Source organism: Lathyrus oleraceus, chromosome 1 (assembly GCF_024323335.1).
Source record: "Lathyrus oleraceus cultivar Zhongwan6 chromosome 1, CAAS_Psat_ZW6_1.0, whole genome shotgun sequence".
Lineage (NCBI taxonomy): Eukaryota > Viridiplantae > Streptophyta > Magnoliopsida > Fabales > Fabaceae > Lathyrus > Lathyrus oleraceus.
This window is the reverse complement of record NC_066579.1, coordinates 56,947,155-56,973,913: the sequence shown is the minus strand read 5'-3', so window position 1 is coordinate 56,973,913 and position 26,759 is coordinate 56,947,155. Positions and strand designations below refer to the sequence as shown.

Here is a 26,759-nt window from a genome sequence, read left to right as displayed (position 1 = left end):
TATAAAATAGTTATTAATATGATTTTAACTCGTTAGTATAGTTCCATTCTTTCTTATATTTTATTTTAAAAAAATACCTTATGCTAAAATATTACATGACATGTTGTGTGAAAAAATTGGTATCTATCTTTCCATAGTCCATAGACATAAATAGATGAAATAAAGTATCAAAATTTATTGGTATGTATGAAAAGTAATAGTCATAAAAAGAAATAATGCGATAATGTTACTTAAATTACTCTGACATAAGATCCCTACTCCCATGCAACACTAACACATGTAACTAAATAAAGAAAATAAACATTAAATTCATTGGGACCACTTTACCTATCAAATTTCATATTTGTCTTCATCATCAAGGCATCAATTCAATGCAACCGTTCATCTTTTATCCACCACAAATTCACTTCATAACATTTTTTGGCTCACAAATGTCCAACGAAGTACACAATTTCATCATCATTCATACTCTTTCAGTTTCTCTTTTTAACCGTTGTTTAAAAAGTTTCTTAATAAATCGAATATCATCTTCACGCAATTACAGACTAATTTCAAACTCAAATTTTTTAGTTAAATTGTATAATCTTTCAACCTAAAGTTCTAAATTTAACTTACCATTCAAAGCACATGTGAGCATTTTTATCATCTTACTATTCCAAAAAGTCTCTCTATACTCCTCTCTCTTTGTGATATCATCAATCATTAATACAATCACAATTTGTTGCTGCAACAACTTCATTCACTAGTTATGGCAGCTGATAACTCTACCAAGAGAAACTCCAATGTTCAGCTTCTTGAAGAACTTGAGGCTCTAAGTGAATCACTTTACCAATCACACACAACAACAGCTAGAAGAACAGCTTCTCTAACTCTTCCAAGAACCTCAATTCCTCTTGTGCCATCTCCTAAAGATGATAATGACACTCCTAAACTCGACAGCAACAAAAACAGCGAAAAAACGAGGTCGCGCCGCATGTCTTTGTCTCCATGGAAATCAAGAACAAATGTTGAAGATGTTAAGCCATCATCACCATCATCACTATCATCTACTCAATCAGATAACAAAAAGTTCGAGGAAAAGTCGAATTCGGCTGAGAAAAAAGGGATATGGAATTGGAAGCCTATAAGGGCTATTTCACATATTGGTAAGCAGAAAATAAGCTGTTTGTTTTCTGTTGAAATTCTAACTGCTCAATCACTTCCTTCATCAATGAATGGATTAAGGCTTTCTGTTTGTGTTAGAAAGAAAGAGAATAAAGATGGTTCTGTTCAAACAATGCCATCAAGAGTTTCTCAAGGTGCTGCTGATTTTGAAGAGACACTTTTCATAAGGTGTAATGTTTATTGCAATCAACAAGGTAATGGAAAGAATCTCAAGTTCGAGTCAAGACCATTTTTGATATACCTTTTCGCAGTCGATGCGAAAGAGCTTAATTTTGGAAGAAACTCAGTGGATTTAAGCCAGTTGATTCAAGAATCGATCGAGAAAAGCCGGCAAGGAAATCGAGTTAGGCAGTGGGAGACAAGCTTTAGTTTATCAGGAAAAGCAAAGGGAGGAGAGTTGGTATTGAAGCTAGGGTTTCAAATCATTGAGAAAGATGGAGGAGTTGAAATATATAACAATGAAGAGAATTTGAAGCCTACTAGTAGGTTCAAAAACCTCACTTCTCCGTTCGCTCGTCGACAATCGAAGTCGTCGTTTAGCATGCCTAGTCCAAGAATCGTTACCAGAAACGATGCTTGGACTCCTTCGCAGAGAAAGTTAGCAGAAGATATTCAAGGTATGAATGGTTTGAATCTTGATGATGATCCAAATCAAGTTCATGATTCATATCCATCTAGTCAGAAAGTTTTTGATGACAAAGAAAAAGTGGAGGATCTTGATCTTGATCTTCCGGAGTTCGAGGTTGTTGATAAAGGAGTTGAAGTTGAAGACGGACGAGAAGGATCTGAGAAATCTGTTGAAGTAAAATCATCTTCAAGTGAAATTGTTAAGGAAATAGTCCATGATCAACTGCATTTAGCAAGATTAACCGAGCTTGATTCACTTTCGAAGCAGATAAAGGCTCTTGAATCCATGATGGGAGAAAACAAGAAAGATTTCGACACGGAATCGCAGAGATTGGATTCTGATGAAGAAAATGTAACAAGAGAGTTTCTTCATATGCTTGAAGATCAAAGGTCTAAAATATCCAAAATCGACCAATCTGAAATTCCACATTTAGAACTCGAAGAACATGATGAGAATTCTTCATCATGTGGAGAATCAAATTCCAAAGTTTACCTTTCTGATCTTGGAAAAGGCTTAGGTTGCGTTGTTCAAACAAAAGACGGAGGTTACTTAGCATCGATGAATCCCTTAGACAATCATGTAGCTAGAATCGATACTCCAAAGCTAGCAATGCAAATGTCAAAGCCTTTTGTTTTATCATCACAACAATCCTTGAACGGATTCGAGCTATTGCAGAAATTGGCTTCCGTTGATCTTGACGAACTTAGTTCTCAAATTTTCTCGTTGATGCCGATAGACGAACTCGTAGGTAAAACTGCCGAACAGATTGCTTTTGAAGGCATTGCTTCTGCCATCATACAAGGTAGAAACAAAGAAGGAGCTAGCTCGAGTGCCGCGCGGATAGTTTCTGCTTTGAAAGAAATGGCGAACGCGATGAGTTTAGGAAGACAGGAAAGAATCTCGACTGGAATTTGGAATGTTGATGATATTCCACTTACGGCAGAGAAAATTCTAGCATTTACAATGCAGAAGATCGAGTTCATGGCTATTGAAGCATTGAAAATTCAAGCTGATATGGCTGAAGAAGAAGCTCCGTTTGATGTTTCATCCTTCGGTACAAAGGAAGAAAACAAAGAAAAAGATCTATTGAGTTCTGCTATTTCACTTGAGGATTGGATTAGAGACCAGAGCTTTAGTAACGTAAACGAAAGGTTTGAAAACGATGAAGTATCGAATATCACATTGATGTTTGTTGTTCAACTAAGGGATCCGATAAGAAGATATGAAGCAGTTGGAGGACCTGTGATGGTGTTAATTCATGCAACAAATGTGGACACAAAGGGTGATGAGGAGGAGGAGGAGGAGAAGAGGTTTAGAGTAAGTAGTATGCATGTGGGAGGGTTTAAGGTGAGGAGTGGTGATGGAAAGAAGAATGGTTGGGATAGTGAGAAACAAAGGTTAACTTCAATGCAATGGTTGATTGAATATGGATTAGGAAAAGGAGGGAAGAAAGGAAAACATGCATTGGTGAAAGGGCAAGATTTGTTGTGGAGTATTTCATCGAAAATTATGGCTGATATGTGGCTTAAACCTATGAGAAACCCAGATGTTAAACTTGTGTGAAGTAATAAGCATCAACGCTATGCTCTTTTAGTTATTAGTATATTGTTATACTTTAGAGTAAAGACATCTCTAGAAGTGTTTGGTATCAGACATGCAGTTATATTTAATTAGTTATATTTTATTTGTTTATATTTTCTAAAGGGTAATGTTAAGTTGCATCTTTGGATATATGTTAAAAAATTTATAAAAGAAAATTCATATTAAAAAGAAAATTATTAATTATAAACATGTATTAAATTCAACATAATTTTTAATAAACTTTTATAATATTTATCTCTTGAAATACAAATTAGCATTACTCTTTTTTCTTAAATTATCCTCTTAATACCCTTATGGTCCAAACTTATATTCATGTCTCATAGGGGATAATGATACATCAAAATTAAAGAGAAAGTTCAGTGTCCTAGTAATTATTTTCTGGAATCCTTTTGGTATTTAAGCTTTTTGTTAGTTTTTCAATACTAAACTCTTTTAATAGTTTTTTGATAGACTTTTCTATAAATAAATAAATAAATCATGTATTTGTGTTTTGAGTGAAGATAGGGGGAATGTGTATTATTGAGGGTTTTGAAGCGTGTAGAATATACTATGAACTTAAATATGAGCAAAACTTGAAATATATTTAATCCTTAAACCAAAGATATTTTGACTTTTTTAATATTCAAGTTTGAGGGACTACACTCGAAGAATTTGTGCTTCCGATATTTTAGAATGTTAGATTTTTGAGAGAATACATTCACATCAATTATTTAGTTTTGATAAAGAACTCTTTATATTCCAAGAAATCCGCCCTATTTTTTAGAAGTGAAATTCTATCTCCACTCTAAAATTCCATCTTTATTCTTCTACATTCATCAAGAGAAAGCTAGTTTTGAATACTTTTTTAGTAACGTTTTATTTTTTCTCTCCTTTAATTTAATTAAGTAGTTTCCACATAGATCTAAGTTTTCTTTTCGTTTTCTTCACATGATTCAGCCCCAGTTATTCATAGAAATCTGTGTTGTTACTATGCTAAATGACTATTTTTCTATGATAACTAATAATAATATGAAAAGTAACATGGTAAATGATATTTTTTTTAAATATCCACCATACACAATTACGAAAATTCTTCTTTCTTGGCGAGATAAAACTGAGTTTATACTAATTATTGGCACTTAGTAGTCCACAAATAAAAGAAGAAACTGCCTACAAAGCCCTCCCGCAAATAAAATGATAATAAAATTTAATCAGAGAAAAAATTGAATAAACGATGATGTTTATTTTTTTTTCAACCACAACCAATCCTTCAAACTCAGTTCCTGTTTATTAGAGTTAAAATGCAAATTGGAAATAATTGTACATTTCATTCCACTAATACTTCCATCTTTTACTGCATTTCAATTTCCCAAAATTTCACGAGGAACCCACAGTAAAATATCAAAATCACATCAAATATAAAACTAAAATGCTAATCACATGTGAGCATAGGCATGCAGAAAAGTAAGTAGAAGGCACAGAATTTATATCATATTACAATCCACTGTTAATGCATGGATCATTTCAAAATCAAGACTTTCAATTATATATTCTCAAGCAGCACAAAGGTGAAACATGGAAAAGTTGTCACCCACAAACACTGAAGCACCAAAGGCCATATAACGCCAGCATAAAAGTACACATGTACTGGCAGCAACCAGCCGAGATTACTCTTCACTATGGATACATTTCAAACTTGATATTGTAAACTATGTCTCAATGCGGGCCAACACCATTTGTCTATGCAGGAATTGTGTTATGTCCAAATTAATATCCTGATTAAATAGACAAAAACTAATTTGTTCAGAAATAAAAACCAAAAGTGAATACTCAAATGTTAGTAAACCAATCAAAAACTAGTGTCTCGATATAAAAGATGAATTACTAAGCATAAGGTAGTCATTTCAAATATAACAGAAGTACCCTGGTGTTTAAAAATCAAAATGTCTAAAGTATAATTGGAAAATAGCATTCTTTTCTTAGAATTTGAATGGACCATGTAATATATTGGTCAAAATTGTTAATGACTAAGTGATTTTTCAACAAAAGAGGGCAAGAAAATACACTTTTGTTCGGCATACATTAGAGTGCGCTAAAAAGCAATGGGGAGGGCAATCCGCAGCCATCCCACGAACTGGCCACCATTAAGTCACTTGGTCAAGCAATTAGTCGCTGCATAAGAGCGTTGGTAGTTGAAATCCCTATTTTGGTGGAATCAGGTACCCCGGTTAATCATATACTCTTACAATCTTTGAAATGCTTATCTGATTATGCTTATGAATGAAATTAAAGTTATATAAGTAATTAAAGTGTGATTTAAGGTTTTAATTATCATACTGTGAGCTATGCTTATGAAGTTAAATTTACACAAGTATTTCAAGTGATTTAAGGTTTTATTTTTCTTACTAATGCTATATTAATAGCATATATATGAATTTATATGCAGAAATATGATTTTAAAATTGTCTCTTACTATTGGTATTACAATTCCACAATTTACGATATTACTTCCCCTTTCTTATTTTGTGTAAAATTTTGATTTTAACTACATTGCATAAAAGGCTATAAATAGGTAACTTGGGGGCTAAAGTAAGCATCTAATAATTTAGACTGTAAACAGACAGATTCTTGTAGACCTTAGGTATTAGAATGCTGTTTTGATCTTAGTGCCACAGTTTTTTTGCATTAACATATTTGTTAGTCTTTTGTTTTTCTTCAGTTTAAATTTTCTTATAGCCTGTCCAACGAAAACTAAAAACCTTTAAAACTGCAAATATTTTATATTGAACCATAATGTCAACTATTGACATTTTTCCTTCAACCATTTGAACTCCAAGTTAAATGTCCAAATATCTAGATTTATCAGATGTGTAGTAGGAGGAAGGGGGTATAAGCTATGTAGAAAAGATACTTGACCGGAATTAACAAGAGAACCAGGCTACATACACTAAAGAAACAAGCAGGACCATCATGCATGACACAAAAGTTACCACTAAAAAGGTTGACCATGGAAAGCAAGAGCTGCTTGACAAGAGAAACAAGCAAAGAATGGAATATTATTTACCTCAAGTCAAAATTGTGCTCTATATCTAAAAACCCATGACTTTTCCCACGGCAACAGTTTTTCCTGCAGGACAGAGTAATGTGCTTTCAGCATAATGAATTTGAACAAAAAAGAAGACGTAATTTCTTAAATATTACCTTCAGTGCGAAGAGTGAATCTCCCAAGTTGTGGAAAGTCAGAGAATTTCTCTATGCATATGGAGTTACTAACCTGTAAGAACATTTCCAAAACAAAATCAGATGAAGCTTAATAATATTGAAAACACTAATAAATGACCATTCCATAAGCAACTAATTCCTCTATCTGAAACTCAACATTCCAACCACATGATCATCATAAGTTTAAATCTTTTAACATCCCTAGAAAACCCTAGTATGGCAATATAACAGTTTGTAAAACCAAATTCATATCCAATTTTACAATGGAGTATGTACCTGAATTCGACACACAACACCTGCACCATTCTTCACAAAGAGGACTTTCTTTTTCATAGGCTTCTTTGTCTTTGGATCAATTTGATGCAAGAGCTCAATAACCTCACATTCTTCAACTACAGAGTGGACATGCAGGATAGCCTTGTACCCAGCAGTAAAAATTGCCTAATTTTATACAACAGATGCTCTAGATCAACACAGAGAAATGTTGTAAAGAAGCAAATGCAAAAAGGGAGAGGAGGAGGAGTAATTACATTGTCTAGCAATTCAAGGATTGCCAGCTGAGCAACAAACTCAGTTACAGCTGGTATTGGATTTGCTGAGATCAGGACAAAAAACACAACTGATCAGCAAATGCATAACCATATAAACACAGCCATAATCTAAAAGTAGAGCCACAAAATAAATTGGCTAGAACATTTCTGAAGAGGAAAATGGAAGAAGGCCTCTTCTGTCACCATTATTGAATACCCTACCTCTGAATCAACCTTTCGAACCTCCCAGAATTTAAGCCTAGGCTACCAACCCAATTACCAAAAATGAAAAAGGTATTACTTGCTTAAAGTAAAACTGAAACAACATGGTACAATAGTAGAGGCATTGAACATCTCATGGCATGGCACACTACTCTAAAGCTTAACCTTAATACTGCATGCAGAAGTAATAAATGAACCAGGAGACACCACTAGTTTTCACATACTATATGTATAGGTATTCAACATCTAATACCACGGCACACTACACTAAAACTTACCTTAATATTACATGCAGAAGTAATAAATGAACCAGGAGATACTACTAGTTTTCACATACTAAATATAATATAATCGTGAAACATTTTCTGTAGCATCTTTTATTCAATAAAACATTTCCAAATATTTCACAAAATATGTGCTGCAACACCTCTTTCTTAGTACAGCAATAGCTTACCAGTACTAGACAGGACAAATCCAGATGATATGTCCTCTTCTTCAACACCGGATACTCTAACCCGTAAATTTTCACCAGGTCCAGCACGTTTAACCCGGTTCTCATCAATATATATAGCAACAACTTTCACTTGATCCTGCAGATTAATATGCAATCACATTCAGAAAGAACGAAGTTCATAATTGTTTAGAAAAAGATCACTAAAATAAAAGATAATATAAATCACCTTATTTGGCATAATCAACAAGGAATCTCCCTCACGGACACTACCAGATTCCACTTTGCCCATAACAACAGTTCCCATGTCTTTGAATTTGTCGAGTATAGGCATCCTATGAGAACCAGAAATCCAACCTTATCAAAGTTAATTTCTTAAAAAATACACACAAATACATATGCATGTGTGTATGTGTGTGTTTACTTACATACACACATATGGACCTTGAGGAGGGATAAGGAAGCAACACAAAGTAAAAAGTTCAAACACACCGTACCTAAAAGGACCGTTAGGATCTCGTAGAGGAACTTCAATGGCGTCAAGAGCTTCAAATAGGCAAGGACCATCCCACCATGGACAAATGCTTTTACCCATTCTTGTTTTTAGGTTTGCACCGATCAGCCCAGATATAGGTAAAAACCCGACATCTGGTCAATAAATGACAATACTTAATACTATCTCCATTTCATAAAAAATGTCTTATTTGAGCTATGTGTGATTCATATGAAAATTATTAGATATGGTAATTTTAATATTCCCTCTGGTCCTATTTATAAGAGAAATGTTAAGAAATGTGGTTGGACCTAACTCAACCTTACAAAACCGGTTGGTAGAGTGAGGACTGCCCCCACTTATAAAAACATGTTCAGGCCATATATTATCCGATGTAGGACTCTTAACACACACCCTCACACTCAGGACTAGACAACTGGAGCGTGTAAATAAATGGTGGTTGATCCGATAGCGGAAACCATAGTAGGTGGTTCACCGGATCTTAAACGAGGCTTTGATACCATGTTAAGAAATGTGGTTGGACCTAACCCAGCCCTACAAAACCGGTTGGTAGAGTGAGGATTGCCCCCACTTATAAACACATGTTCAGGCCATATATTATCCGATGTGCGACTCTTAACAAGAAAGTTGACTTTTTAGATTCATTGAATAATCAATGTATCTGAATGATTCTAAAAAATAATTTTTCTCTTATAAATAATACCAGAGGTAGTAATAAAATTAGAATCATTTATTATAATACTCTTATTAACTGTAGTTAGTAGAGTAGTTGAATAGAGTGAAAATTCATAAATAAGGATATATTAGTGGAAAAAAATAATAAATGTTGCATTGGTATTGTAAAAAGACAATTATTTTGAGACCACAAAAAGTGCAAATAAGAAACTTTTTATGAGATGGAAGGAGTAATGACTTCCCTTCACAACCCACCCAACTGGTTGAGACTAGTAAAAATATGAGATTATTTACCAGATGTTGATTATAAAAGAGATCTTTCTTTCACAGGCCCATTTTTTACACAAACATTTCTTAAAGCCTACGCCAAAGACAAGGCTTTAAGAAAAGGGAAAAAAGAAACTTATGTGGCAGTGGCACAACCTTAACACCCCAAAATCTCAGTCCTTAATTGCTAAAACCAATCAAGCTGTATTCACTTCATGTGCTAATTCGAGGATAACCAGTTGAGACAAAACAATTCCTGATTTTACTTAAAATGAAGCTTCATTACATTGAGATAGAATAGTTATATTATATATTTATATGTATTAAGATTAATAGAAGCCCAACTTCTGGTCGGAGACTGTCCTACTTTTATATGTATTAAGATATTTCAACCATTTCACTAATGAATTATTTTTGGTCTTTCTAGTTTGGATTTTAAATTACAAAAATATGTTTACCATATTTTGTGAACTTCTTTCATATATGTAATATAAATGTATCATATCGCATCTTATATTTCTTAAGGAACAACTTATCACTGTATCACATTTGTATAATATTTGATACTCTGCATTGTGGCCATGCATCATAAGTAAAACATGAAAGAACAATAAGTCAAAAATAAAGTTTCAGCGTACCTTTCTTCACATTGTAACCCGATTGCTTAAGAAATGGTATCATCTTCGACTCAATTTCATCATACCTAGGGCACAGAAACAGAAAATCAGTTATAATTGTAACAAAAACCCTTAGCGAGGAGGTGCAGTTAGAGGCAAGATGAGAGTGAGAGGACCTTTCTTTTGACCAATTCACTGTAGGATCATCCATTTTATTAACAACAACAAGGAGCTTAGACACCCCCAGTGTTTTTGCAAGCTGAACATGTTCACGGGTTTGACCGCCTTTTTCATATCCAGTTTCAAATTCTCCCTTTCGAGCAGAGATTACCTGATTGATACAGACAGAGAAGTATCATCAAATGAAGGTCAAAAAGCATATTGATGATCAATTAAGTGTCACACATTATAGATTAACTAACCAATACTCCAATATCAGCTTGAGATGCACCACTGATCATGTTAGGGACATAACTCTTATGACCCTGAAGAAGCATTGCAATATAAAAATCAAATGGTTCCTCATAAAATGAAGTGGGGGGGAGAAGGCAACAATTGACACAAGAAAAGGTGACCAAGAGAATACATCAAACCAGAATGAAAACAAGACTATTACCTATCAAAAACAATAATAATGGAGTGAGAACCTAAGTTGTTTTTGAAATTGTAGGGTACTAGCATGTTTGTCCCTAGAAAATAGAAAATAACAAAAATGGCCTTTAAGTTTGTAAACTATTGGTTATTTCAGTCCATGTGTTGGATTCCATTAGCAACAATTTTAAATAAGTCTCTAAAGTAGAATACTTAAAATCAAATAAACTCTTGAAAATTACATATTAATGATAAATGGTGTTTGTATTGTTAGCTAATGTTCAAAATGCTATCTAGAGGGTAACGTGTGATTAAATGGACAGACAGTGTGAAATTTCAGGGAGATATCTGTCAATTCCATACTGAGGTCAACAAAATAGATTTATTTAATTTTATGATCAAAGAAGAATTTATGTGAGAACATATCTAGCATCAAAGAATAAATGGATAAGTATCCTCTAAAAGGGAGAAGAAACAGAACATAAAAGAAAGGAACATCAACCTCACCTATTACTACTATAGAACCTAAACAAAAATAATAATAGCCGGCTAGACAGAGTTGGATTCAACTTGGTAGAGCTGGGTTTCAGCTCAATAGAGTTGGGTTCTTGCATTTTGTTGCTCTATTTAGCCGGGTTCATTCCAAACTTGGAATGCATTTTGTTCATGGTTTCTGGTCCGTTACATTGATTCTGTTGGAAACAATGAAGCTGCAATCTTTCACTTCCTTTGGAGATGGGTTCACATTAGGATGTTAGATGCATTTGTGGAGTCGGGCTCTACGACTGAAGTTAGTATTTTATCCACTACATAGCTTTATCACTTAGCTATTGCATTTTGGGCTTCCAAATAAACATGGAAACCATCCCTTAAACTTATGATTCCGTGCAAGTCTATACAACCCTATGCAAATCTACCTGAGTTTACACTGAAATGATTGCAAAAGCAAGTTAACTCGATACGAAGTATCAAAAACTTCTATGATTCTGAGTTAACACGAGACTCTGACAACCATGATCATTAGTAGGGGGGCCATTTTTAAAGAGTGCCATGATGCAAAAACTCACGGGTGCGTCCAAAATCGTAAACCTTGATGTCTCTGTCTCAAAGTGTGCTCTTCCAACTTCAACTGTCTTTCCCTGCAATCAGCACAACATTGTCCTGATTATAAATACAAAATGATATATCAAACAAGTGAAAATGAAAACTACATTAAATAGAACGAGAGATTTGAATTTGTCAGCAGATTCATTCATACCTTGGCCCTCTCCTCCTCATTCGTGTCCATTATGTAAGCCATATACCTGTATAATTTAAATTTCAAATCATTGATCAACAGTACATTTCAGTATCAAGCATACTCACAGAGGGAAATGATCCCCCGACCAAAAAAGTTAGCCTAACAATATTAAAAAATGAACAGTATGAACACGTCCTAGGCTTTAATAGTTTGAGTCATTGTCAAGAAAAAAATTGACCAGTTGGTTCAACCAAGAACAACACTTGCTAGGCCCACAATTAAGTGGGCAAATCTAGTTGTACTGAGGCAGGAGCAGGATACAAAAGCTTAGCTAACACGGCTGCAGAAATTCTATGGATGCACTCCTAACCCATTAAGCTGCAGATTCCTTTCAGCACTCTAAAAATTCGACAATAATCTGAATATAGTGTTATTGTCATACAATCATTTCTTCATAATAGAACCAAGGACAGGGAGCTTGATATATTCTTTGAGAGAAGTTCTTATCAAATGCGTCTTAGTGAATCGCATTGGCCAATGACTGATTTGTTAACTAGACATTAAAAAAACATCTGTTCATGGTGATCTTGAAGAAGAGATACACGGGTTAGATGCTCAAGGGAAGTCAGGATTGGTGTGTAAGTTAAAGCCATTTCTTTTAGGTCTAAAATAATCTCAAGTTTGGTTGGGAATGTATATTACTTGTTTAAACAACCATAAGAATAAATTTTGGAATATCATTAGAACTGACAGGTGATCGAGCCTGATTGTACAAAAAAAAAGGTGATTGAATCTGTTATACATTTTCATCAACGCGGCAAAAAGTTTCTCCGTCAAGAAACAGTCATTTGGGGGCATTAAAACCTAAAATGAACAACATTCTATATGGTCTGATTTCAACCCTAACAGTTAATCTAACTGGCAGGCCCAATTCCAGCCAGAGATTGATTGGGTTGGTTGGCCCAATTCCAGCCAGAGATTGATTTGGTTGGTTGGCCCAATTTCAGTCCAATAAATTTGAGCTGGCATGCCTGATATAAGCAATCAGGATGATGGCAGCCCTGATATCCGTTCACAGGAATCAGGCTTGCCCAATTGTTGTCTAATAAGTAGTGTCAGATTGATTTTGGCCCAAAAGTATTCTTACTGGCCAGATTTCAGTTCAAAAGTAATTGGGTTGGATCTATAACCTTATGCAGGAAAACTAAACAATATATCAGTAAATGTAAACTGCAAGAGGGTAAGACCCTAATGTTGTAGCAAACCATAACAATGTGCAATCACAAATCATACTAGTTCTAAGAACACTACCTTAATGACAAAATTAATTAAGCAAATATTAAGGCATCAAAGCAGAGCAGTAAACAAATGTAGCATCCACAATCAAGAAAAACAAATGAACTTACCAGCTTTCTCTACTTTTGTCCTTGGCTTCTTTCTCGTATTTTTGGATAGTTCTTTCATCGACCTGACCACTGAGGAAAAGTATCTGGCCTCCTGTTGTTGATTTACCAGCATCTGGAAACAACATGCAACTCATGTAACTCCTCATGTAGTATGCAATTAATGTCTAAAATACATATGATGTTGAAGAACAATAAGTATTAGTTGTGCAGCTAACTAACTAACTCTCTATACTCTTCCCTAAGTAATAGTTCCTGTGACCCCATATAACTAACTAGGCCAGCTAACACTCACCACTTTTACATTGAGCAATTCCCTTCCTAGCTCTTCTAGAACATACTTCCCAAAACCTAGGGGCCTGGTTGAGTTGCACTTATCCATATCCGGTTATTTTTGGGTCATTGAACTCCCTAGCACGTGCACATTTAACATCCATGATTGAGTATAAGCTTCATTGTTAACATATATAGTACAGTAAAAAGAAAATACAAAGTGTATATCCAACAAATTGATTTATCTTCAACTGTTTTAATTCAGTTATTAGCTTATGATATATCCTCCTAAGCATCAACAAATCCATTCGCATTTATACTCTCCAATGCCCTAAACCTACAGACTTCCTTGGCCACCTCAAACCATGAACGAGGGTATTAATGAACACAGTAAACTAGAGCTATTATTAATCAGGTGTTAAAATTGAAACATTGCAGCTAGACCAATTTTATGAACTCTCCATACACAACTCAGTTGGAATACATAAAGAATGTAGAGAATAATATCTTAATTCAACAATTATGCAATAATTATAGGCCACAGAGACATAATTTGGGTGGAGGGGTGATGAAAAATTTTACGCCTATAAACCCTATAATCAAATCAAATGATGCACATATGGCAGTACACTTCTTGAGCAACTCCACACAAAACAAACAGAAGAACACCTAATAATCCATAATGATAAAGGAACCTTAAGAATTCATCAACTTACCCACGTGACCAATAAAAACAACATTTAAGTGTCTTTTGATAGCCATGTCCTCGTCCTCTTCATCTTGCACTGGCGGAACCTCTTTATCTGTCAATACACGTTGAAGTCAAGGTGTCAAAATCAGAAAAATGAAATCAAGATCTTTGTTAGCAATGAGCTGTTTAATTTTGATACCAAAATGTAAATCATGAGATAAACATTATCACATAACTGAAAATGAATTAGTTATCTATTACCTTTTATCTCAGTCTTAATAGTTTGTGCTTGAACCTCCGGCTTAGAATCTGAAACCACCAAGGTAAATTTCTTCATATAATATTCTCTACCATTAATTTATGCTACGGAATGCAATCTTAAGGTAAAAAAGATAGATAGCAAGAAACCAAGAAAACAATCTAAACAGAGCTGATGCAGTTGTCATTAGTCCTTGTTCAAGATGCAAGTAAAATTCTGTTACAGAACACACAATTACGTTACCATTATTTTTAAATAGCAACAGTTCAAGATAATAGCAGGTGAAAAAGTACATTGGGGAAATAGAATAAGAGGCATCAAGTTCCAAATAAGATCCAAACAAACACTAACAAGTAACAAACATAATTTGCATTAAAATTTATAATAAGGCTGGTGATTTCTGCAATGCTGCCAGATACCACTTGTTATAAATTTAGTGAAAACCAATCATTCAAAATTGAATGAGATAATGTAACCACAAATGCTAACATTCATCATAAATACAATAACCTAAGAAGGCAAAAGAAATCGAAAGAAACAAGAATGTATAAATGCATTCCAATCCAACTTCTACAATATTTGTCACTACAAAAAAATTATTACTGTATGTAAAAAACAGATCATTCTAAAAAAATATAAAGATAACCGAGCTGAAAGTAAATTTTGCAAATGAGAGCAAAACAGAAGTATAGAACATATAAAAATGGAAGAAACAATGGTACACATTGTCATGAATAAATTTTCTACCTAGAGGGAAAAAAAACACAACAAAAAACTAACAACTTCCTACCAACCTTCTTTTGCATTAATAGATTCCTCAACTTCTGCAAGAATAAGAAAGAGAAAAAGGTACTGGTTGTCATGAATGAGTTTTTAACCGAAAGGTAAAAAAAAAAAAATTAAAAACACTTCCTTACTACCAACCTTGATCTGTATTAATAGATTCCTCAACTTCTGTCTTTCCATCATCTGGACTTACAACCCCATTGCTGTCTTCTGCTACGTCTAATTAAAAGATTGGATAAAATGACTAAAATGGAACCACACCACACAAACTCAAACACACACACACACACATATAATTAGAAAAATAAAATCAGTAGGCCTTTCAATTACCTGCTGACTCGAGCTGTAAGGATCGGATGTCCTCCTCAATGTCTACAATTCACCACCAAAAAAACAAAGAAAAAATAACAGAAACATTTCGGTCAACATCTTCAAGTTCCTCAAAACCTCAGTAAAATTAATTTGATTCAATTCAGGAAAAAGTGTAAATTCAGTTTCAATTTTCCTTCAGAAACCAAAAAAAAAAATTGCAAATCAAACAATCCACCCCCACATTAAAAAATCCCTATAAAATTCAATTAAGTCAACATCACAAAAAATTAAATTCCTATAATCATAGACATGGCCACTGGCACAAAAACATTAAAAAAAAAACTAAGCATAAGAAAAATAAGAGCAAGACACCACGACTTATACACTATTATTCCTCTAAATTGTGTAAGCCTAGCTAAAAAATGTGCAAATTTAAACCCTACAAAACCGATATACTAATTAATTTTCACACAAAAGGAATCTAAATCACTGAAATTAAACTAATAATAACGAAATTAAGCAAAAACATCATTATATTGCATAAACAAAACCTAAATTTGATCTTTATGAAACCCTAAGCATAGTAACGAATAGAGCAGCGTAATAAACTGAAATTAGCGATGATAAATTGGATATGATAAGATTCAGAACACGGAAGTAAAAAAACGATGATGAACACGGTGATCCATAGAAGATTAATAATGAACAGTAAAGAAATTGAAAGGAGAGAATGTGTAAAAGTAAAAGGAAAATGATGATGATAAATATGAATATGGATATGGATATGGATATAGATGCAGTGAATTGAAAAGAGGAATGAAGATTATGTACCCATTGATGGTGAAGTGAACGCAGAAGAGTGTGAAATTCCGGTTGGGGAAGAAGGGTTTAACTTTGAATGAAATGTAGAGAACTGAAAGAGCCTTCTGTGTGCGTTTGAGTGTGTTTTTGCTCTTCAAAGCCAAGTGTATGCGATGTTGTGTGAAATTTTGGGTAGCTTTTTATTATATTCTAATTTTGTTAATTATTTGTGTAGTTTTTTATTTTACCAAAATATCTTCTTCTGAAAGAAAGAAAGAAAAAGTATATATATTGTAATTTAAAATAAGAGAAAACGAGGATGATGTAGGGGAGAAAACAATAATGAATTTTTTATTGAAAAATATTGTGTGTATGGATCATTTAACTTAAATTAATATTTTATTTTAGTCTTATAATTAAAAATATTACCGTCTTTTAATACTATTCTATTAGTTTAATGGTCGGAAAATAGGTCAATGGCGAGGGTTTATTGGCGAACCTTTTTGTTTTGATTTCCCATACATAATTTGATCCAACAGAACCAACAAACAAGTAAGGCAAATCCTCATTCAAAACCTTATGTTGACCAAAACACTTTTTCAGGTTTATATGGTTTTTCAATTTCTTTCTATGTTTTCTTCCTCCAATTTTGCTTATGTTAGTTCTCAATTGATTGCATTGTATATTCTATTTGGTATGTAGTACAAAGTATTTCCGAGTGAAATGTCTTTTTTTTATTTGTTGTGTATTTATACTTATTCTTCTATTTGTTTAACAGATCAAATGTTCACCGTTCACCAGTTTGTTGAAAATGCATATATGATTGTGTTGTTTTGAGAATTTAATTATATGTTTGCATTCATCCTTTTTGTTATGATGAGATGTTCAAGGAAATGAGAGCATGTATGATGAACTTCCAAATATGTTGGATGATTTGGAAGACTTTATTCTAATCACTCAAATGGATTATCCTTAAATATTGGTTAATTGATGAGTCTGGAATTTTGTTATTGCAACCCTCTCTCCGAGACCGAGTCAGCATTGATAGACCATTGAAATAATTTTGAACATCCTCTAAAAGACTTAATTGAGAAAAAAATAAGATTAGATTGTCTATCTTTAGTTTATATGGCAGGGTAAAAAGATGGAAAGTGAATTTTATATTTCTAGAACTATTATGGAACAATTGAAATATATTGTATTATTATCGTAGTTTATTGATTGATATGTACAATTTATAGATTGATCGGTACAATTAGAACTATTGGTCAAAGGGAATTTTTTCGATTTTTACACATTATATTTTTTTAATACATGTGATGACTCAGATTTTGCCTAATTGTCTTGTTGTCATGCCACATAGGCAATAGTTAATTTTTTTTGTGAAGATTTAACATAAGGGGTCAATTGGTTAATGGAACAGTTTTAAGAGACCAGTGTGTAATGTTTTTTAGTTAAGGGATTAAAGTAAAATATTAAATTAATTTAAGAGATTTGGTGACTAATTATTCCAATAATCTAAAACACGGATAGACAAAGAATAAAGACATTACCATCATTGATATGGTTCATTAGTACACTTTCAAGACATGATTATGAGCATGCCTTTTTTCTAGAGGTCAGTGGGTTAGCGGTAGTGGTTGACAAATGTGAACCACTCTATTGAAACCGACTGAACCATTGTCATTTTTGTGCAAATGGATCGGGTCGGATGTCGGGTGTCAAGTTGATCAAATTGTTTAATTTGGATAGTATAGAGTTGTTTTGATCGGTCTTTGATGGTCATTTTGGATCAGTCAGAAACCGACCTCAATTAATATTTATTTTATTTATTTTTAATACTACAGGGGTGGCCTATTATTAAAATGGGGTTCGTAATGTTGTAGCCTATTATAATTTTTAAAATATAATGATGAGATTATGTATTCACAAAATTTTGAGACATGCAATATGAAATCGAGTGTTATTTAATTTGTGATTTAAAGTATGATAATATGACCAAATTAATGTTAACTTATATTTAAAATATGGATTTAATTGAAATACATTGTCAATGTAAAATGATTTTACACCATCAGTTAATCATAGATGTTGGATGTTGAAACAAGTTTGACTTTTATTTAAAAAATCTATAAAGTAATGCAAACGGGTGATGGTGATAAATCGATAGTGTAAAACTTTTTACACTGACAGTTGTAGCGGTGTATTCGTCGCTATATGATTTATTGATTAAACCATAAGCAAAGTATACAATGAATCGAGTCGCCACCGCACTTTTATTTATCCTAAGGACTGGTTAAAAAGCGAACAAAAACCTAAGAAGTTTTACACGTAGAAAACTAATGAAAAGATCATAGAGTCTGGGTAAGGGGTAAATTACGCAATGGGAAGGTGTTAGGCACCCATCACGTCCTAGGTACTCCTAGGGAGCCCTTTTCACACTTGTTGTATAAAAAATGTTTATTTGTCTATGACATATTGTGCAAACATGAATGGGAAGATGAGAAAAGAATGTACAAGTTAGTTATTGTTTTTGTGTTTGAACGGATGAACCCGTTGCCTACGTACCTTCCATCAAAGGTAAGGATCAAAACGCCGTAGTTCGGCTAAAAGATTTCCAAAAATTAGTGAGTTCATTTTAAAACACAAGCATTAACGCTTTTCATTACCAATGGGAGAAAACTCAACCTGAATTCAACAATCCACCATGCGAGGACGGCTTCGACGTACTAGAGGGGTTAACCTTGTTTTCAGTACGGAAGTCTTACAATCGACTCACTAAGGATAAGGTAAGATTTACATCAACCGCTATGGTAATTGAAACCTATGGCTAATGTATGAAAACATATTAACAATGGACGAGGCCACAAAACAATTGAATGGGTGAAGTTAATTGATTATGAGTATTCACAAAATATGGTCAAGGTATGATTAAGATTGATTCAAAGAAGTGTTATGAAATGTGAAATTTGAAAAGTCAAGGACTTATGGTCCAGGTTTCTAACTTGACAAGACATGAAGATGTTTGCACAACAAGTCAAAAGTTTTTGAAAGCAAAGTGTGAAAAGGTTTAGGACAAAGAGGGTATGGATAATGGAGTGTAAAACTTCCTAGAAAGGTTCACCTCTTGAGATCATATAGAAGATGATTCAAGTGTGTCCTTAGGAATAAGCAACGAGCAATAACAAATAAAAAGCAAGGTGATACCGGATGCCATCAATGGACTTATACCAATCTCACAAACAAAAGCGGATACCGGATACCAATAAATGGATTTACACCAATCTCCTAAAACAAAACAATGATACCGGAAGCCAATAAATGGACTTACTCCAATCTCACAAAGCAAAAGCGGATATCAGATGCCAATAAATGGGCTTATTCCAATCTCCTAAGGTAAAACAAAACATGGATATCAGAGGCCAATCTGTCTGGACTTATACCAACCTCCAAAGGATGATCATGGGAGTACAAATGCCAACAACATGGTCTTACAATTGCATCCTCACATACAACAAACAAACAATGCACTAAGCAATGGACATGAGTAGCCAAGTGAGATGGTCTTACACTCTATCCCTTCCAAGTCATAGGAACAATGGCCAATTAATGGGCTTACTGTTGTCCTCAATGGGTAAACCAAACATGGATCACAAAGATATGCAATGATGATCATGCAATAATGAACAATCAATGATGATAAGTGCACAAAGGCAAGCAAGCAAACATGTACAAATTCAACAAGCAATCAATCAAACAAAGTCATTTAGCACACACTATAACCAAGCAATTAGGCTCAAGCAAAGGGTTAGACTATGAAGTCAACTGGAATAGGGTAAATGGTGCTTTTAACCTTGACATTGAGAGCCAAGGTGAAGCAGATGAAAGGATATGAGGGGTGTGCCTCATTGCTCTTATCCCTGGTCAGGGAGAGCATTGAATATCAGAAGGTGTGGGAGTTCAGAAAGCTGGAACTCTCTCCACAAGTTAAGGACTCGATAGATCTTGGGTTTTTACTCACTATGCATCAACACATGTGGTGTGAGCAAGGTGAGTGACTCACAGAATAGTAGGAGATAGGCTACATATCTCTTTTGTCTACCAATTGCCTCATATGAGGTCTTTTTCTGCTTGGGGACAAAGTTAAACAATCACAAACATCGCCTCTTAAGGAGGACTTCAGACAGTTGCCTGGCTAAGTAACAAGCCAGGTCTTCCAGACTACATGGAGACAAGAGAGTCTACCTCAATGCTTAAGCAAAGCAAAGCAATAGCAAGTCCACAAAGGAACTAAAGCAACTATGGTACCTGAAATCAGTCAAATATAATCAGTATACCAATCACAAAGTCAAAACAGACAAGATATGAACCAACAGTCAACACAATCAATCACATGTGCAAAGCACAAACTCAAAGCAAATGAGTTAGCATCCTACAAAACAAACCAAGTTAGTTCATCACAATCAACTAAACCAAACTCAATCAACTTGAATTAAACTCCTTAAAGCAATTGCTTCTTTAACCTGAAAACAAACTCAAATGTGAGAAGTGAACCCTTAGGCCAAAGCCTAGGGTCAAAGGAGGAGAAAATATTTAAAACAGAACATGAAACTTGATCAAAATTAAGATTTATCAAATAAGAACAAACTCCAGTTGGTCCCATATCAAAACTATTCACCAATTGCATTTCATAAGCAAATCATGTCAAACTAGGCAAGTTGAGAACTCAATGGTGTAAACAGAATAAACATAAGCATATCAATACCAAAATGGCTCAATAAATTCCAGGAAAAATCATGCTTAACCAGAACACATTGAATGAGAAACACACCAAATTTCATGTCATTTGGACAAGAGGAAGTAAGGAAATTAAAATCCATAAGTCAAATCATGTTCATACAAGCTCATACAAGACCACAAATCATACATCATGTTCATGCAATCATAAAACAGGAACCAAACATGAGAAATGAATGAGATCAAATCCATGGCAACCTTTAAGATGTCTATAATACACATGCCAAATTTCAAAGTCATCCAACAAACCACAAGGATTTCACAAATCATATGATATCATGACTCTCAAAATATTCACAATTAACCAAACAGAGGGAAAATTCTCAAACAAATAGAAAATGCATTCAAAAATCCCAGGAAAAATCACAAACAAATTAGACATCCCTAAGTATTAGCATGCAAAAATCCAGAGCAATTGGCATAGCATAAGTATGGAAAATAAAATCAGGAACATGAACAAGACATGGTGTGACATACATTGTCACACCTCCAAAGATTACATCATATCTCACAATCCAGAAATGTAAAATTAGCAAACCATATACCAAAATGACCAGGAGTGAGTCTAGATCATGCATATAAAATTTCAGCTTCATATGATCATCCATCATTATTTCACAAGCAAAATGGTAAAACATAGGCACAAAGCATACATGATCAAAACCATTAGACCAAATTAAAAATCAACCGTGCACAACTTGTGTTATCATGCCTATAAAAAACTAGATGAAAAATGGAGATGAATGCAAAAATTCCCAACCAATTTGGATGCTCCATGAATTATTTATGATTTTTTGAAGTTAAATCATGAAATGAAATAAAATTTGGAAATTAAAATGAAATTAAATGGCACGAATGGCATTTTGGTAATTTAGACGCTCACTTAATGAAACGCTGCGTTTCATTAAGTGAGGTGGCAGCGCGTGAATGGCTACATGGCGGAAAAACACGGAAACGACATGCAAACACAGGCAAATGGATTGAAACGCGTTCTGGGAAAGAAATTCAAACAGCTTCATCGTGTTCTTCCTCATTCATCATGCTCATGAACAAAACCTCACAGAAATGGACAAATGATATATGGATCGAACCGTCTCACTTTTTAGATCACTAATCTATCCTTAATTTCATCTAATTTTCACCACAGCAAAAGATTCGAAGCAAAGAAGTTTTGGCATGCAAACTAAAAATCAAGATATCTTGCTTAATATTCAATGAAATCGCACGATCTAACTTGCAGTGTGTTCTATGTTACAAGATCTACCAAAGCCATATGCTAATTGTGAGAATTGAAGCATTCGAGTTCTAACCTCTTTGATGGAGCAGATCTAGGTTCGCGCGTTTCAAGCCTTCAATTGCAAAAACAGATTATCTATGCTGTTGTAGAAGATGAATGCAAGCAATAATTCAGCTCAATCAATGCTCAGGATCAAAGAATTCTCAAACTGCCATATGAAGTTCAAGGTTTCAACAGTCAAGAATCTTCAAGATTTGCCACGATTCTTCTTCAACAGTTCTTCAATAGCATATGCAGATGAGGATTAGCACAAAAGAAAACAAGAAGAATGATGCAATTTGATGAAAAAGTGAGAAAAAGTTTGAACAAATTTGAGAGAGTTTGGTGATTTTTCTGTTTGGATCTGAGATTGTGATTGTGGATATCGATTTTCTGTTATGATTAATGCTTTATACCCTCTGTTAATCCAGCTACTAAACATGTTTAGCAAAAATGAAAAATGGATTAGGTGATTTTAACATGTTTATGCAATTTGGCAAAAATGCCCTTATGATCACCATGCAATGGAACAGTACGAAAATCATGTGTAGCAAGTCCAAAAATCTGATTCAAGGCCATTGGAAATGGCTTGGAATGAAAATTATGCACCTTTTCAAAAATTCAAATTTCCCACCAAAATTTAAAATGAAGTCACTTGAAAAATGGCCTTTTGATGTGATGATTTTTGATGAAATGTAATGATGCATTATGATAGCTCATGTCAAATGGGATTTGCTCAAAAAAGAATCACCCAAATTGGCCTAATGGTTCAAGAGTTATGCCTCCTTGAAGTTCAAGATTTCTTGAAAATGATTTGATCATAACTTGCCAACCACAAATGAGAAATGAGTGTTCTTGGACTTTTTGGAAAGGCAAGAGCAAGATCTTCAACTTTCATGTTGGACAAAATTTGATTTGAAGCTTGCTTGTACATGTAAAGTTGAGGAGAAGAACTTTCCATTTTTGGCAGTTGAAAATTACAGGTCATTACTATTTTGGGAAACTTTTTGTCTGACCTCCAATTCCTCAATGTTGATGTTTGACATGTTATATGAGGCTTGTATGGACATGAATGAGATCTCTCAAATCATTTCCCACCACCAAATCCCTGATTAAATGCACAGTTGACCACAGTTGACTTTGCTAGGGTTTTGGTTGACTGAGCCATGCTTTGATGAATTTCAAGCCTCTACCACTTGAAATCTTGATACCAAATGATGTCACAACTCATATGAATCTCTTATGAATGATCATGGTGCCCAAATTCTCAAGAATGACCACCATCTATTGCTCAATGGCTGATTTTGACTAATTTGACCTAATTGCTTCATCTGCAAGTAACAATGTTAGATGACAATATTTTTGTACTTTTGGTTAGTAAACAAATGAAAAGCAATGATATACAAATGCTAAACATGCTTGGTGATCAAGAACCACACTCACAATGATAACCCACCCACAAGGAGAAAGGCAAAGTGCACAATGATCCTTGAGGCAATGATATGATATGATATGATGCCATGAGGGATCTTAGGGCAAAAATTGGGGTCTTACAACAGTGTATAGTAATTAATCTCTTAAAATATTATCGTAATAATATTTTTTTTCAATAATAAAAATAATTGTTCTTCTTTGGGCTATTATAAAATTTTGATAATTTTTAATTAAAAAATGAATGTGTGAATTTTATAAAAAAAAGTTGGTTATTTTATAGGTTTGGCTTAATAAATATTAAACCGACCAAATCAACCTGATTTACCTGGCAAATCGATTTAACTAAATCCACTAAAAATAGAAGTTTTATCACTCAAAATTGAGCATTTAGAATGAAACTGTAGTTTGCGTTGAATTTAAGTTTTTTGCCCGATACTGACCCAAACTAACTGATTGTCCGACCCTAGTCAATTGTATGTTGGAATATTAACAGTGTAATTATCATAATATAATTATGTAATAAACATGTATCTATCATGTTTGAATCCACTTGATCTAGTATAGAAACAAGAAACTGAGAATGTTATTGTCCTCTTTCTGATGGAACAACGATGATTGAATCTTGATCTAATGGGATATCCAGAATATATAAACATCAGATGAGAGAAGGGACATCTCAACAGACTAGCCAAAAGAATGACACGGGCCATTCAATAATTAAACCCAATATAATATTTATTTTATTTAATCAAATTAATTGATATAATAATTATATTTTATTTAATAATTAATTAAAATAAATCCATAAAATTTAGCATTCTCGCACTTAAATGACTTTAATTAATTGCTAAAATATAGAAATTATAATAAACAAATATATCAATTATTTATCATCAAAACAGTGTGAGAAAACATAAATTTAACGATGTTGAGATTGTATCTGATAGAGAAACAAATCATACACGTCAAATACTCACATTTAACATAAAGATAATGAATATGGATTAACATAATATAATTAAGTTTGTAATCCAACAATGGTTCAAGCATCTGAAATGTTATAAGTGATATGAATATTAAGTTGACATTATCTTATACATATCTCATTACAATAACTAAACGCAACAATCAGACTCCCACTAATCAAAAATATCAAATGACTTAACTACATCAATGTTGGTGGCATGCCTTTGAAAAACTCCAACAGATAAGCCTTTGGTTAGTGGATTTGCCAACATGTTCTTTGTGGCAAGATGTTTAATTTGACTTTGAAATTCAAGAATCTTCTCAATGATAAATAGATATTTAATATCAAAATGTTTTGAGCGAGAATATCTCTTAGTGTTCTGAGAGAAATGCACAGTAGCAGAATTGTCGTAATATATCACAAGTGACATTATATGCTTTCAAAAACTTTGAAGCAAAATATTAAGTTCTTTAGTCACATTCACATAGCTTGACAAGTAGCTTCATAGCAAGATATATATTATGCCTCCATGTTTGAGGTAGCTGTAAGAGTCTGTTTAACACTATTCTGCGAAATAGCTCCTCTTGCCATCATAAATATTAAGTCGAAAGTAGACCTTTAGTCATCAGGGAAACTTGATAAATTAGAATTATAATAACAAATGACCTGAAGTTGATGAGACTTCTTATAGGTCAACATGTATTCTTTGATTCCCTACAAATATTACATGACCTTTTTAACAACTTTCCAATTACCCAAAACTGTGTTACTCAGGCATCTCCCTTAAACATTAACTGCATATGAAATATTGGGACGAGTATAAACTTGAGCATACATCAAATTGCCAATAACAGGAGCATATGAGAGTTTTCCCATTTCAACAGTTTCTTTATCATTTTGAGGACATTTAGATTTTGAGCGCTTGTCACTCTTTTGAACAAGCACAATGCACAGGGAGCAAGACTACATATTAAATCGCTTATGTATCCTATCAACATATCCTTTTTTAGACAAACCAAGAACACCACGTGACCAATCACAAAAAAATCTGGATGCCTAAAACAACAAAAGCATCACCTAGGTAAGTCATATCAAAGTGGTTACTTAACATCATTCTTGTCTCATTCAAAATCTCAGTCCATGACTGACCAATTATTTCTTCCCCAACTAAGTCATCTATCATTCCAAAGCTCGGTTCCCACCTGGAAAACCTTTCTCAAAACCTCTTACACGACATATCCCTCAGTGGAAAACTTTTACAGTGCCTGCTAAGAGCTTGTTAGTAGAGAATAAAAAAAGAAATCATATTGCATTAGCATATTGCATACGTCATGCATATCTAACCTTTCATAACTACTCGTTTACCCCCAAATATTTCAATCTAATTCCCGACAACTTCCATATACATAGGCCCGTTCATTTACCCCATATCCTAGTGAAGAAATTCATTGAAACATATCTTCACATTACATTACATTTGTTTCGGATGGGCAAATTTTTCGATATTTTAATATTTAATCCCCTCCTGCCTAAAATGTTTGGAAGTCGTTACTATCCATACATTCAGGTCTGGGAAGATTAAATAGGGCAATTTTCATACTCCAAAATTCACCATACCCTTTCACAATGTTCACCTAGGTCATTAACCTTAATCATGTGCGAATCTTCATGGTCAATCATATCATTTGCATAAGCATTAGTTCAATACAAGAGGACGGGTATCTTGGATTCAAAGTATTGTTGCTTGTGCCTAGTAGAAACCAGGATTTCCCAGTAGCTTAAGGTTGCTCAGTCAACCAAAACCCTAATTGGGGGTACTTTTGGTTCTTGTGTTTGTGCATGGCGTTGAGGATTCATCTGTGGTTTCTTGGTGAAGCAAAACCCTAATTTGGGGTTCCACTTGCTGATGTCCACTCCTAACCCTAACTTCACCTGGTTCACTATCATTTGTTTGTGCATTATCCATTTGCTTGGTCAAGCCCATTAGTTCTTGGTTAATTATGAAGTTTAATTGGTTGGATCAAGATCGTTGTAAGGCACTACATGTCCATCTATTGC

At 33.8% G+C, this 26,759-nt stretch overlaps 2 protein-coding genes across 8 annotated transcripts; one reads left to right on the top strand and one right to left on the bottom strand.

Annotated features, from left to right (window-relative positions):
- The first annotated feature begins 477 nt into the window (after positions 1 to 477).
- On the top strand, positions 478 to 3,484 carry LOC127109759 (protein PLASTID MOVEMENT IMPAIRED 1). The gene has a single exon (XM_051046068.1). It carries the CDS (start codon positions 749 to 751, stop codon positions 3,353 to 3,355), a length of 2,607 nt encoding a protein of 868 aa, XP_050902025.1. The 5' UTR covers positions 478 to 748; the 3' UTR covers positions 3,356 to 3,484.
- Positions 3,485 to 4,838: 1,354 nt separating this feature from the next.
- On the bottom strand, positions 4,839 to 16,440 carry LOC127108974 (uncharacterized). Of its 7 annotated transcripts, XM_051046051.1 has the most exons (20): positions 16,258 to 16,439; positions 15,445 to 15,486; positions 15,253 to 15,333; positions 15,123 to 15,152; positions 14,331 to 14,378; positions 14,095 to 14,181; positions 13,109 to 13,220; positions 11,721 to 11,766; positions 11,530 to 11,601; positions 10,294 to 10,356; positions 10,048 to 10,202; positions 9,893 to 9,957; positions 8,296 to 8,446; positions 8,028 to 8,133; positions 7,802 to 7,937; positions 7,126 to 7,190; positions 6,872 to 7,036; positions 6,575 to 6,647; positions 6,438 to 6,500; positions 4,839 to 5,148 (listed from the first exon to the last, which is right to left on the bottom strand). In XM_051046051.1, the coding sequence occupies exons 1-19, from the start codon at positions 16,259 to 16,261 to the stop codon at positions 6,463 to 6,465; spliced, it is 1,539 nt and encodes a 512-aa protein (XP_050902008.1). In that variant the 5' UTR covers positions 16,262 to 16,439; the 3' UTR covers positions 4,839 to 5,148; positions 6,438 to 6,462. The 7 variants fall into 7 exon arrangements, with proteins under 7 accessions (XP_050902008.1, XP_050901994.1, XP_050901989.1 ...); XM_051046037.1 differs by having other exon boundaries at positions 9,893 to 10,202; positions 15,253 to 15,324; positions 16,258 to 16,440; XM_051046032.1 differs by having other exon boundaries at positions 9,893 to 10,202.
- Positions 16,441 to 26,759: the final 10,319 nt, after the last annotated feature.

Bases quoted from the DNA above. Each gene is read 5' to 3' on its own strand.
- LOC127109759 (XM_051046068.1), top strand. From the start codon at position 749: ATGGCAGCTGATAACTCTACCAAGAGAAACTCCAATGTTCAGCTTCTT.
- LOC127108974 (XM_051046032.1), bottom strand. The intron at 14,182-14,330 runs GTAATAGATAAC...GTGTATTGACAG, and splicing joins TATTAAGACTGAGATAAAAG to ATAAAGAGGTTCCGCCAGTG. The intron at 8,134-8,295 runs GTACGGTGTGTT...TGGTTCTCATAG, and splicing joins GATCCTAACGGTCCTTTTAG to GATGCCTATACTCGACAAAT.